This window comes from Athene cunicularia, assembly GCF_003259725.1.
Source record: "Athene cunicularia isolate RWA chromosome 1 unlocalized genomic scaffold, athCun1 chr1_part2, whole genome shotgun sequence".
In the NCBI taxonomy this organism is placed as follows: domain Eukaryota; kingdom Metazoa; phylum Chordata; class Aves; order Strigiformes; family Strigidae; genus Athene; species Athene cunicularia.
The window spans coordinates 46,919,826-46,933,043 of NW_020799092.1; the positions used below are offsets into that span (position 1 = coordinate 46,919,826).

The 13,218-nt window shown below is 35.3% G+C and overlaps 1 protein-coding gene across 1 annotated transcript in view; it reads right to left on the minus strand.

The window, feature by feature from the left end:
• The window catches only part of USP15 (ubiquitin specific peptidase 15), a 56,600-nt gene extending 50,383 nt beyond the window's left edge, over positions 1–6,217 (minus strand). The window contains exons 1-2 of the mRNA XM_026867563.1: positions 6,095–6,217; positions 1,249–1,379 (exon numbers count right to left, since the gene is read on the minus strand). Of these exons, the coding sequence (XP_026723364.1) occupies positions 1,249–1,379; positions 6,095–6,149 (186 nt within the window). The 5' untranslated portion in view covers positions 6,150–6,217. The remainder of the gene's footprint in view (positions 1–1,248; positions 1,380–6,094) is intronic.
• Between the last annotated feature and the right edge of the window lie 7,001 nt (positions 6,218–13,218).

A 13,218-nucleotide genomic window follows, 5' to 3' on the forward strand; every position in this document is an offset into this window, starting at 1 on the left:
GTGAAAACATTACAGAACTTTTACTTTACCATGATGATGGAAGAGCATTCAGTTTGCTGAACTCCATCTTCAGGAAAAACAGTAACAAGTTGATAACAGATATATCTTTAAAGAAGGAAAGCCATTTTAATGGATCTCAGCTCTTACAGAACTAGAGAAAAAGAAAGAGACATTCCAGGGATGTCTCTTTAAAAAAAGATCTCTTTTATTGTACTAAAGAGAATGTTAAAAAAACCCCAACAAACTACTTCTATTGCTGACCAAATGAATCTTGAAGACACAAAATTTCTTCTGTAGCTAAATCTGGTGTTTGTTTGAAAGGAATGCACTTCAAGTAAGTGGTCAGCATGCATGTACTTAGACCATCCTCATGTCATAGAAGGAAAAAAAGTTGTATTATGCCAGCAGTCACATCAAACTAAATTCCAATCATAACATTCTGTCAGCATTTTTTCAGGAATTAAAATAAAGATCTGAAAGAATATACCCTAATGGTCAATTTCAAACTGGCAAGCATACCAAGATGTATTTTAAAACTTAAGTAATTCAGTCCAGCAAGGATGCAACTGTAATCATTAACCTGAAAATCGTAAGAAATAATACAAACAAAAAAGATCGCATGATCAATAAACCAATACAATGCCATATCACTTTAATAATAACGATGGTATGTGCTGAAGCAAACAAAAATTAAGATCTTTGATGTTAATTTTTCAGTATCTCATACTGACTGAGGGCTGTAGTATCCGCCATACCATGGACTACTACTTGTGTTGAGGTAAGCTTTTTGCTTCAAGAAAAAACTCCCTTAGCAAGCTGCTGACTACAGAAGACTACGCTTACCACTAATTACCAATTACTCTGCCAATGTTAACATTATTAGGGCTAGGCTTTTCACTAATATAGTCAATACAGTTTTAGGATTTTATATATAATTTACAAAATCATTTGCATTAATAGACTTACAAGCTTCTAAGGCAAGTTCTTCTCAAAAACTAGAGGGCTTACTTCCAGGAAAAAAAAAAAAAAGCATTACATCCTTTGCATCCTTGTTTCTCAATATTAACAAGTGTAAGCTTCTAAAATGGGAATAAAAATTAGGTATCTATAAGCAACTAAAGCAGAAGTTGTCTATATGGTTATCATAGGACAGGACTTAAAATCTTCTAATCAATTCCTGTGCAACTCCTTCATATTTGCAGGACTATATCTGAATCACATTCATCCCAATAGGCAATTTAAGAGTACCTTGCGTGCTATTGGCTCTTGACCTTCCATCAGTGTGTACCAGCTAACTAGCCTATTCCAGCCTTCAGTTGGCAAAAGGATGTAGTCCAGCTCATCAATGAGATGTTCCTTGAGAGACTGAGAATCACCATCTATAAGGGAAAGATATTTTTACTTGAATACTGTAATTCTGTTAATTGAGTTTTTATATATAACATTTTTCATATAAATAGCAAACAAAGTATTTTCTGAGTCACGGTTATGTTATCAGTATTATGGTGTTCAAAGCAAAACTCTTCTGAAACTATTTAGGCAAGCTATCCAGTTTATGCACAGCACACCTATTACAAGTAGTGCTCCTGCACTCAGGAGCCCAAGTGACAATTCCATATCCTGATGCAATCGTAAGTGCCTAACTTGTTATCCCACACCATCATAGCCTTCAGAGAAACCAATCCATTTCTTCACCCACTTCACACATACTCCCACATCACCATGGATACTTCCATTTCATGCTACAGTTGCATCCTTCACCAAAAATGCAGGAATGGGTAGTTACAGTAGACCCAAGACAAAGTTAAAAGTCATTCGCTTCATGTCAGACTGGGAAAATAACATGGTACAATCCTCCTACTGAAAGGATCCTACGTGCTCTGGAAACACAGTCCCTACAAAATTCTTCACAAGGACAGCAAGATGCAGCACTTGAAAGAAATACAACTTGCCAACCTCTTTATGTAAGTGGCATGCTTTTAACTTTGGTTCAATTCTTATTACAGTAGTAGGATAGCAGCTACCTTATACGTGTAAGAGGTGATGCCACATCTGAGCCACTGGGAGCCTCAGACAATTAGGGCATCTGTTCTTCCATACCGAAGTACCCAACTACAGGACAACAAACATCCCTCAGTACAGAGGGAGATAAAACAGGGAGACCCACACTTTCAGCTCCAAAGAATAAACCAGGATGAGAAACTTAACAAAGTATGAAAATAAACAGACTATGTAAAAAATAAATAGACTGTAATGAATATACAGACTATTTATTTTCATTGTCCTATGTGAATGAACTGTGGAATTACACTGCATAATCAAAACTGAGCATAAAAGTAACCTTAAATAATCTCAAATTCCTTCAAGTATTTGCTGCCTTCTTGTTTGTTTTTTTTTTTTTTTAAGTAATACTTCTAAGCAAAATTAATACTATTACCTTTATTCTTCTGCAAAGACAAAAATCAGTGTGCTATGTGCCTATGAAAAGCACTAAGATCCAGTCATTTGATCGTATTTCTGTATTTCTCTTGTTTCTCCTTTGAACAGATTGAGCAAACACAGCATAACGTGACTTCAATTAAAAAAACAAAATATCCTGAGCATTAAAAAAAGGCACACTTAAAAAATTAAAGGTCCTTTAATAATAACTTTTTTTCCCCTTTGTATAAGAATTTAATAAAATATGTTTCAACATGACCTTTTCTGTTAGAGGGCAACACTACTGAGGACATTTAAGAGATGTGTTCACTTCCTCATGGGAAGAGTAAACAAGATTCAGCCTAGCAAGAGTCTAGAACGCTCCCTGCGCCACCTGCACTTGACACACCTTCAGCTGGTTTAAAGGGTTTGTGATTTTAAGGGGAAATCTGGGAAAAAAGCAATGCTTTTTGCTTTAATCATCCAAATGGTGAAAATATGGTCAAAGAAGGATGCACAGCTTTCTCAGCTCCTACTATTACTGGTGCTAACTCCCTCTTTCCTTCTTCAGCTAAAACCTTGATGTGTGAACAAAACACAGGAGATGCACATTGTTCTCAGTTCATATATTTCAAGTGTGCGATAATTGTTACTACCATTATTGCTCTGAGGTGATAAAAAGATACTGTTTCCATAATATGCAATCTGTGCAGTTTAGAGATGACTTCACGCAGTCAAAAATGTACAATATTGTTTGCATGTGTTTTCTCTGATAAAAATCATAAATGCCTTAGTAGGAAGAGCTAAATAAAAAACACACCTAACAACAAAACCCCCAAAATACATCATGTAAGTGTTAGAATGATGAAGTTATTTTAGAAAGGAGGGATAATCAAGTTCAGAAATAGCAAGATACAAGAGCAACATGGAAGACAACAAAGGAAAGTGGAAGAAAACCTCAGACTTTAGGTTCCACTTTGGGAGTCACAGTACAGCCATGTCTCAAACAAAAAGATGGAATTTCACATGAACATTTCAGTGAACATACAGGTAAATAAGAATTCAGTTCTTCACGTCGATAAATATAATTAATGGGACCGAACAAATGCTACTTCAATCAATGCACCTGTTTAAAAGGTACTTTTCCTTTTTTCTCCTCAAGCTGTTTCACCCTAGCTGTATAAGTAACAATTTTCAAGAGCCAAGTTTTGGTTCAAAACTGTCTTGACTGATTAGGAAAAAAATCTATATTCAAGAGCTACAAACAAGAAACATTTGCTGAAATAATTCATGACTCGCACTATCACATCTTATTTGGCCCACTCAATGCTATGCATATGGTGGTTCCATTGTAATGGGAGCAAAGCATGGGGAGAAATCCACAAACACATCTTCAGGTCCAAGTATCTCTTTAGAAGGTTCATACTGTATTTCTGCCTTGATCTGATATAGCTACAGGAGTTTATAGTGAGAAGATAAAATTTAGATTCCATTCTGTCTTTCTAAAATCCACAACATTTCTCCAAGTATAATTTTTACAGAACCGTATTTCATCAAAGTTGTCCCCTAACTCTGACACCATTTTCTATGATGAACAATCATCTATTCTAAAGGACTACTTCCTTGTGCTTTGTTTGCTCTTCTGAAGTTGACTATATATCTCTTCTTTTGAAGATGGCACATGTGCATTCCATTACATTCAACAATTTTTTCGCATATGTTGAGATTAACTGAAATCTCTACCTGTTACTTTTCACTGCTCTCACTTCACCCATTCAGGAAATAAGGTAGCAGCATTTAAGTAATATAAGCACAACATACTGCTTCAGTTTTCTGGAATCAGTCTTTCTTGAATTTAATAATAGTTTTTCTTATCACTGCATTACACTGCAGAATATCTGAGAAAGCATGCCTGGTTTAGATTATTTTATTCTTTAAATCAGATGCAAATTTTCAGACTTAGCACTTAAGGAGAGCAGTATGAGAGCAACTAGTCCACACTACATGCCAAAGACAGAATTAAAACACCAGCATTTTCAGGTTCAATTTATGCTACATAGGAAACATAGTTCAGAGGATTGCTGCTTTGCAGCAGGTGAAGGAGACAGCTACTATTTTTTGAGCACTAATGTCCTTAATTTTTAAATTGTGTTCACACCAAACAGTAGATGTCAGACAGTAATTGGATGCATGGTACCACTGCCAATGAAGAGCCTTGTAAGTTTTACAACCATGAATAAGCAAAAAGTGAAGCTCATAAACCCTGATGCTGCATTTTGAAAGGGGTATTGACAGTGTCAAAACAAGAGCACCCAGGAACACAGGTTTTCAGGAGCTTTTAGCAAAATGGCTAACATGACTTTAGATTTGGACTGCTAATCCTAATACAGGCTTCATATCCACAGCAACTTTAAACATGTATGTAGAATAAGTTACAAATAATACAGATCAATTAACACAGTGCTTTGCACATCTAGAAATCACCTTTTTTTTTTCTTAAAGTGGGTAGACACAGAAGAGAGACTAAGCTGATGTTGCCTCACTGAGGATAAAAAGATCTTGCTACATCTGATTTCAACTGAAAAGTATCACCTGAACATGCCTGTCTCACTGCAAGATTTACTACAAGAATACACAAAAGATCTAGATCCTTACATTTCAGAAAACAAAACACATCACTGACCTGGAGCAAAAAGACTTTTAAGTTTGTGGATGGAAGAAAACATATAGACCCATATGACAATACAGCACTAGTCAGACATGAACATTCACTCACACTGACAACTACTGCAACATGTTATGACAAGTCCTATGAAAGAGGTAAACACTTAACTTGCAAAATAATGAGATATTAATTACAGTTGAGAAGTTTTGAATTAAGAAAGTCAGAGCTCATCATAAACCCCATGAAGTTGTAAAAATTTGTATTACTACGTGTAAACAGATTCTGCTGTACTATTACATTACCTGCAACTGCAAAGAAGGAAAACAATTATCTGCTAGATTTTGTAGCCACCAGATTTTGCAGATTAAATATCAACAGCTCTAATGGTATTTCAACACTAGATATTAAATATAGAATTTGATCTAAAGCTTAAAATATCTGGGAAAGTATTCCAAGACCTGAGTCCACAAATCTGAATACAGTTTAGCAAAAGTCAGTCAAGACCTGAGCAATTGTAACAGTGACAGAGTACAACCATACTTAGAAGACCATTAAAAAAGTAGGAAATTATCCTCTCATTTCACCTGACCTGAACTGCATAATACCTCTTATTCAATTGTTCCAGAATCAAAGTAAGAGCTTGAGGCTCATATACAAGAATTAATTTTAGAGTTCAACTTTACAATATTATTTTAAATCAACCTATTTAGTTAAGCTAAAAAAATCTTACTGAACTCAGGCTAGCTATTTGTCAACTTAACTAAATTTCAACTCCCAAGGGATCCCAAAATACTGTTATAAACCATTAATTTTTATCTTATTAAATACTCTGTTGCCATTGCAAAGAAGTTTCCATAATTTTATTCATAAAATCATAATTTGTTAGGGAAATCTATTCCAGCTCCCTTGTCATGGGATTCATTTACACTATCAACTACAAAACATGAACAAACTGTAACAAATTTGCACTAAATGTTGGTATTGGCTTACTACACAATCAGAAGCAGTTACCTTTGAGAAGTCCAGAATTATCAATAGGACCAGGGTACACATTCTGATCTCCCATCTGGTATTTGTCCCAGCTGTCAAAACCAACATATTTCTTCCACTGTTTGAACCAGCGACTATCCACTAGATACCTTAAATGGAAGAAGACATACAAGTTAGTTATTGGCATGCTACTACTTCCTACAGTACCAGTTAATTCATGTTAAAGCACTTGTATTCATCAGCCTTGCAAAATGGAGAATGCTTTTCTGCCTGGTCTGCTAACCATTATCAGCATCTCCTACCAACAAGGGCTTTAATGGGCAATTAAAGATCCCACTAATCACAGTAGGCAAGTACAGTTTTGCAAGACCGACAATACAGTATATCAGAAGTTGAAGAATGGTAAGTTCAAAAAACATTTCCCGTTTTAGCATGAAATATCATCAGCTTTAATTCCTGTTCTCAATTTGTGAATTCAGGAGATTCAAGTTAAAACTTTATTAATTAGACAGGCCTTTAAAAAAAAGACCTATAACTCCTAGTAAAATATATTTTCTTGATGGAGTTTTATTTATAACATGCATATTCAAGTCAAAAAACTTAAGAACTCTGATGTCCTGTCAAGAACCAGAGTCTAAGTGTTTTCTTCCTTTGAGTCAGCATCAACACATACAGTAAATGTTCTGCTTTTGAGGCAGTACTAGATGTTCCTCCTACACATAATTATCAACTTCACACTTCCATATAAAGGGATATCTCTAAACTCAGCTCCACAGTATTTCTACCCAGATTAAGGCTGTTGCCAGTCTGGCTTTTATGAAATCCAGTGGTACCTACATTTTATATCTTTTTGTCCAGAATTTCTTTAAGATTAAGACACCAAATTTGTTCAGTGATCCTATTCGTTTACATTTTTTTTTAAAAGACACCACCTTCATTATTTCTCTTTCCTAAAAGTATCCATCTCCTGTCTTGTTGTATGTGCCAACCCTTCTGCTACTACCCTAGTACACATCATATCGCTATCAGGATGAAATGCTACATCAAACTAAAGATCATAGGTAATCCTGTTTTTTTTTCTCCAGTATTTGACTACTGGACTCTTATTTGCAGCATACCAATAATACGCTATTGAACCTTTAAGAGTTCTCAAAACTTCCTAGTGATTCAAATAATAGTCCACTAATACATACAGCTTTATTAGGCGATCATTTTGTAGCAGTTACTCATGAACACCATGGAAAAACATAGAACAAAACCATTAAGCACCCACAACTCTTGTAACCTAAGTACAAAAACATTGTGTGAGTATCCATTTAAGGGAACAGGTTTTAAAAAACATTAACGGGGTCCTAAATTCGTGCTCCTAAATTATGTAACTACAATAAGAATTAATAAACCTAACATACATTGACTTGTTTCTTCTTCTTGAGTCCGTTTTTTTTTTTTCTCTTACATACACAGATCAGGCCTGAAGTCAGCCTCCAGAAGTACTGCTAGCAAACCTCTGGTAAAGAAGGAATTACTCTTGGGTAATAGTAAGTGGGATTCTTTGTCGTCAACTTATCAGATTCTCAATAAGTTCCAATTTTTCAGATTCTACAAGACATACTTTTAAGTATGTGAATATACAGGTAAATAAATTTTGGAAAGTAGGAGGAAGAAGGCATTAGAAAGCTATACATAAGATCACCACAGCCTTTTGGATGCTTTACTTCCCCTACATTCCTCAAAAACATCAAAGACTACGGTCTCAAAGGTAACTTAAAAACATCTATGACAACAGCATCTTAATTCACATGGTAAACAGTACTGATTCAAAATATGATTACATCAACAGTAATAATGAGTCTGGGAACAAATTCCTCCTAGCCTTAGCTTGTAACTAACCAAACATAAATAGCAAAGGCAGAGCTGTGTCTCAACTGCAATAGACACAGTTCTGCCAGTGTAAAAACCCTGGTTAGGGAACAAATTTCTCCCTTATTGCATCAATGCCAGCTGTACTCTGGAGCATGCACCTCTGCCATCTTTCAGTGTTACACTTGGTCTTGTATCTATTCTACAGTCACAACCTTTCACTACTGTTCAACAGTCATCAACTACGAGTTGCTATCTCTTCTCAAATTGTTCTGTACACAACTTTGTCCTTGAACATGCAACACACAATTTCTTTCTGAAATTTTAAACACTTAATGCAGCAGTCAGAATACAGCCTCAAACTGCTTTCTGAACTAAAATTATACAGAGAAAAAGTTAAACACTATTAAGGAAATGTATTTTGTTGCAAAAATTCCCTTTTCCACTCTTACCAAACAGACAATGACTAAACAGGGTGTTTGGGGCACAATGCAACACACCAAATTGGTAATGAAATAGCATATCTGAAGTCCTATTCCAGAAAGATGAGATACTTACCATCACTATGAATTTACAATATTGAATCATTCTAAAGTAGTCTGGCCCAGCACTGATTATTTCAGTTTTGTGGCAGAATTCCCTTGACAGGTTTTGTTTTGTTTAGGAATTAATAGGAAACAAGATGGGAAAAGGCTAAGCTGCATTAAAGATGGTGACATTTGGGATAAAACATAGTAAAAAGATAAAAATGCAGGCTGTTACACTTAACTAATGCTGAAAAAAATTTAAAACTTATTTATTTCAAATCTATGTTCAGTAAGAATACACTGATTTCTGGACCACTTTTCACTGCCTATGCTGTTCAATGAAGTTGTAAGAACTATCTAACAAAAGTAATGAGCTTCTCAAAATAATTCAAATCTTTGTGTATAGAAAACTTCATTTTGCAACACAAGAAAGTATCCAAGTAAAGGCCTTACTGTTTTACATGAAAGCCTTTTCTGAACTTAACTTTTCAGGTTCTCCTAACACAGCAGCAGATTTAGTAATCACTGCAGCAAAACCTATGAAACCACAAACTTCAAACTGTTGTGAAATTAAATGAGAAACAACTTCAACTATCAAAAAATGACCAGTTTGTGAAAACAGGCATATAATGCTATGTAGACATAATTTAAAATTTGGTATTATCATTTGTTTAAAACAAGCATTACATTAAAAAAAAAAAAAAAAGCATGACTATTTTTTAAAGTATTAGAAGAAAGCAAAGATAAAACATTTTAAACTTTTGAAGTCCCTCCAAAACATTATGTTTGCCACTATGCAATAGATAGGGGAAATGAAGCAACATCGTAACAGCTCCCCGCTATGCTTTAAAATATTTGGTATGTTTGTTACTAGAAGCGTTCAACTATATTTTTACTATCACAAAGTCTTCCTAAGCAATACTGCAACAGAAGGAAAGAAAAAACTTAAAATAGGTTTAAATTTTACAGAGATAACACGTGCTTCCTTTTCTACAATAAATAATCATGTAGATGTCTTCAGGTATGATCTGGTTCAATGAAGGCAAGAATGCTTTTGGTGGTAGAGTCTCAACAGTGAATGCAGAAAGATTTTAAAGTGCTTTCTCTAACAGATACTCAATCCAATTCACGCCCAAGGTATGCCACATTCATCTATTACCCAGAAATAAGGGGGGGGGGAGGAAGAAAATACAGCAGACAGAAGCCTGCAATAGGCAATTTAGCCTATTTAATTTAAAGATCACATGAGAAAGAACTTAAGCATTCAGTGAACACCACAAAGATAGTCCACTTGAAAATTAAGAAAGAAAAATCAGATTTCTACAACAAATTTGCACCAAACAATAACTAACTGTTGCAATTAAATGAGTGTTGTCTTCCATTTCCTGGAAGAGAAAGACTCTACCATGGAAGTTTGAATTGGTATGACCATGTTAAATGGTGTGACTATTCTACACAGTGCATATGTAATTGAATATAGAGTCTGATACTACAGATAATTTTTCCTTTACCCTGAGTCTACCAGAACAAGACTGATGCTACCATAATTGAATCATTAGTATTTGTGTCTTTTTTCTTTTAAAGTACAAGTAGCAGTTCTTCACACATTTGCAAAAATCCAGTTCTTTCATTCTGTCTGTATGAATCCCTATTCCTTTTATATCAGTGTCTTAATATTTGACTAATTTTTCTTTAATAAACGGAAAAAGGGACATTGAATTTCATTAATCTGACATGCCCTTGCTTTTGCTGTATAAACAAAGTTTTCAGTCTTATGAACATAATCAAGGCCGACAGCATTCTCACCTTTCTCTTCTGCAGGGGCCATTTAAGCACTATTCCCTAACAGCTGTAACTGTATGTGATTATGAATGCAGTGACTCTCAGGAATCCATTCTACCACCAAACCTGTCAGCCCTGTCCCCTGCTCCATCCCATAGCCTCTATTTTCTTGATCTAAATTTGAATGAACTATGAATCTTAAAGAAGGAAAACTAAAATTTTACACAGAAATTATCATATAGGCAAACTGTCCATAGTTTTAATTAACGCTTAACAAATTAATGCTTCTGTGGAACCATATTACTTTTCAAATACTTTGTTAAATGCCTGATCATATACCAATAACATAGTAATTAACAGAAAAATTTGATAATTGTACTTAATAGTGCAAGAAAGCCTGGGGTCCACTGTTCTGGATTTTAAATGTTCACCATTACCTATTACCTATTTCACCACTTCATCAGCTTTATTCTTCCATATCCAATTAATTTTGCCACTAACCAAAGCCTGCTCTGCAGTGTCTCTTTACAGATCTTCCTAACTGAAAAGCTGTAACATTTCTGTTTCCTAACACAAAGTGCAAAAACTTACATCACTTCTCTTCAAATTTAGGCATTCGTACTTACATGCTCAAATAAGAGATTAATACTTCTAGCATAAAGAAGTTGAAAGGCCACCTATAAATCATGCAAGTATGTAAGTGTGGTCAGAATTAAACGGCACAGTAAAGTTCCTTTCCTGGAAAGAAAATGCTGAAGGACAAACAAATCTTAACAAAAAAAAATCACATTCATTTTGAGACTCTCTGAGCAAAGTCTGTCCAGTAGTACAATGGAGAAAAGCAAAATGAAGAATGCATGAATACCAAAATTGTGAAAGCTACTCAAATTACTTTGTCTTCATACCTTCTTTCCTTTTTCTTACTTATAGTCACTGAGTAGTGCTTTGTTAAGACTGGTGTATTTTGGACATAGGGACAAGGCTGCAAGGAACAATTAAAAAAGCAAAATGAGTGCAAAACACTATTCCAAGATTGAATTCTGCAACTGTAAAAAAAAGTTTGAATCTGTAAAGCATCATTAAAACTGCTTATTTTCAGACAAATAAGAGCCTACATGCATTTTGTTCAAGATCTGCCCTACTGAAGATTAATGAAAAGGGAAGATCATGAAATCTGTGTGTACCCAAGGGCAAAGCTTAAAACTTTCATTAATACTGCTTGTAATATGAAGTGGTATATATCTCCCTCCGTGTACTAATTTTTAAATAGAGTGAACCAGGAAGATTAATTTATTAGGATAAGGAGCAAATGGGTCACTGCCAGTTCTCAGGATTTCTTACAGACCACATCATATTCTAACAATCAAACCTGAAACAAAAATATTATATATTTGATAAAGCACTACAGGTCTTACTAAAGCCTAGTGAACTACCTGCTGAGCACAGATCATAGCTTACAAAGTACTACCTTATTCTCTATCCCAATATTCAGCTCTTAACACCCTTTATAAACACAGGTAGGTACGATACTTGTGTAAATCTGGTAATGAATTTATTTTCTATTTAGAGATAATTGCTTTTAATTGACTCAGGATCTACCAACATTGTTTAGACTTCTTAATTTAAGGAAGTATAGAGTCTTTATGCTCAGATAGATATTCTTAAGAGCAGTTTACCACAATGTTGAGGTAACACGCATTACATGCAAAAGAAGGATTTACTGAATTTAAATAGCCTAGGAAAAAAAATCTACAGATATAGATTTGGAAAAATGCTAACAGACACAGTAGTTGTGAATTCTTAACAGTGAGTTACTGGTTATGTATATACATATGCACATGCATATAGACATTTCATACATATTAGGCATTTTAATGAGCATTTTGCTACTTTTACTTCAATAAAAATCTGATACAGGTGAGAGAAGTTATTTTGAGTTATTATGGAATACAGTCAAAGTAAGCTGGAATCTTCCTACTTTACAAGAACTTAATCAATAGATGAAATACTACTTTTCCAAGAAGATTAGGGTAAATGAAAATGCCATACACTTCCCTCATCTTTATGCAAGAAGGATACCATGTTAAAGATTATGCTACAAAAAAATTAATGCAATTACACCATGCTCAGTTTAAGGGATTGTACTGGGTCTGGCTGAGCTGGAACTCGTTTTCCCCTATAGCAGCCCTCACGGTGCTGTGTTTCATGTTGGGAGCTGGCAGGGTGTTGATAGCACCCTGGTGTTGTGGCTACTGCTGAGCAGTGCTTGCACAGCACCGAGGCTCTTTCTGACATTTCCCCCTGCAGTGGGACAGGGTGGGCAAGATCTTGGGAGGGGACACAGCCAGGACAGCTGACCCGAACTGACCAAAGAGATATTCCAGACCATATGACGTCTGCTCAGTATAAACCATGGAGAAAGGAAGAAGGGGGTGGGGTGTCATCCTTGGTCCTCTGAGGCAACCACTAAGCGTACTGGAGCCCTGCTTCCTGAAAAGGCCCCACATCACCTGTTAATGGGAAGTAGACAATAAATCTGTTGGGGTTTTTTTTTGCTTCCGCACGTGGACTTTTGCTTTGCTTTGCTTATATTAAAACTGCTTTTGTTTTACCAACAAGGGTTGGTCTGTCTTATTTTCTTTCCCCTCTTTGCCCTGTTGAGAAAACAAGGGGAAAGGGGGGGAAGTGATAGAGTGACTTGGTGGGTACCTGGCATTTAGCCAAGGTCAAACCACCACAGGGATCAATCTGCTAAAGCACTTACATAGCTAAAGTCTAGACTTCTTAGTGTTAACGGAAAAAGTAAAATTCAGAAATGTATAGACTATAGCTTTTGAGCCTACAAACACATTCAGTATAGCATTCTCACCAAGATCAACAAGACTACTCATCCACACAAAACACAGAAGGAAAACTGTAAGAAGGCAACTTAATGTCTTTTTGTCAGTTATAATATCCATGATACAATCAGCTACC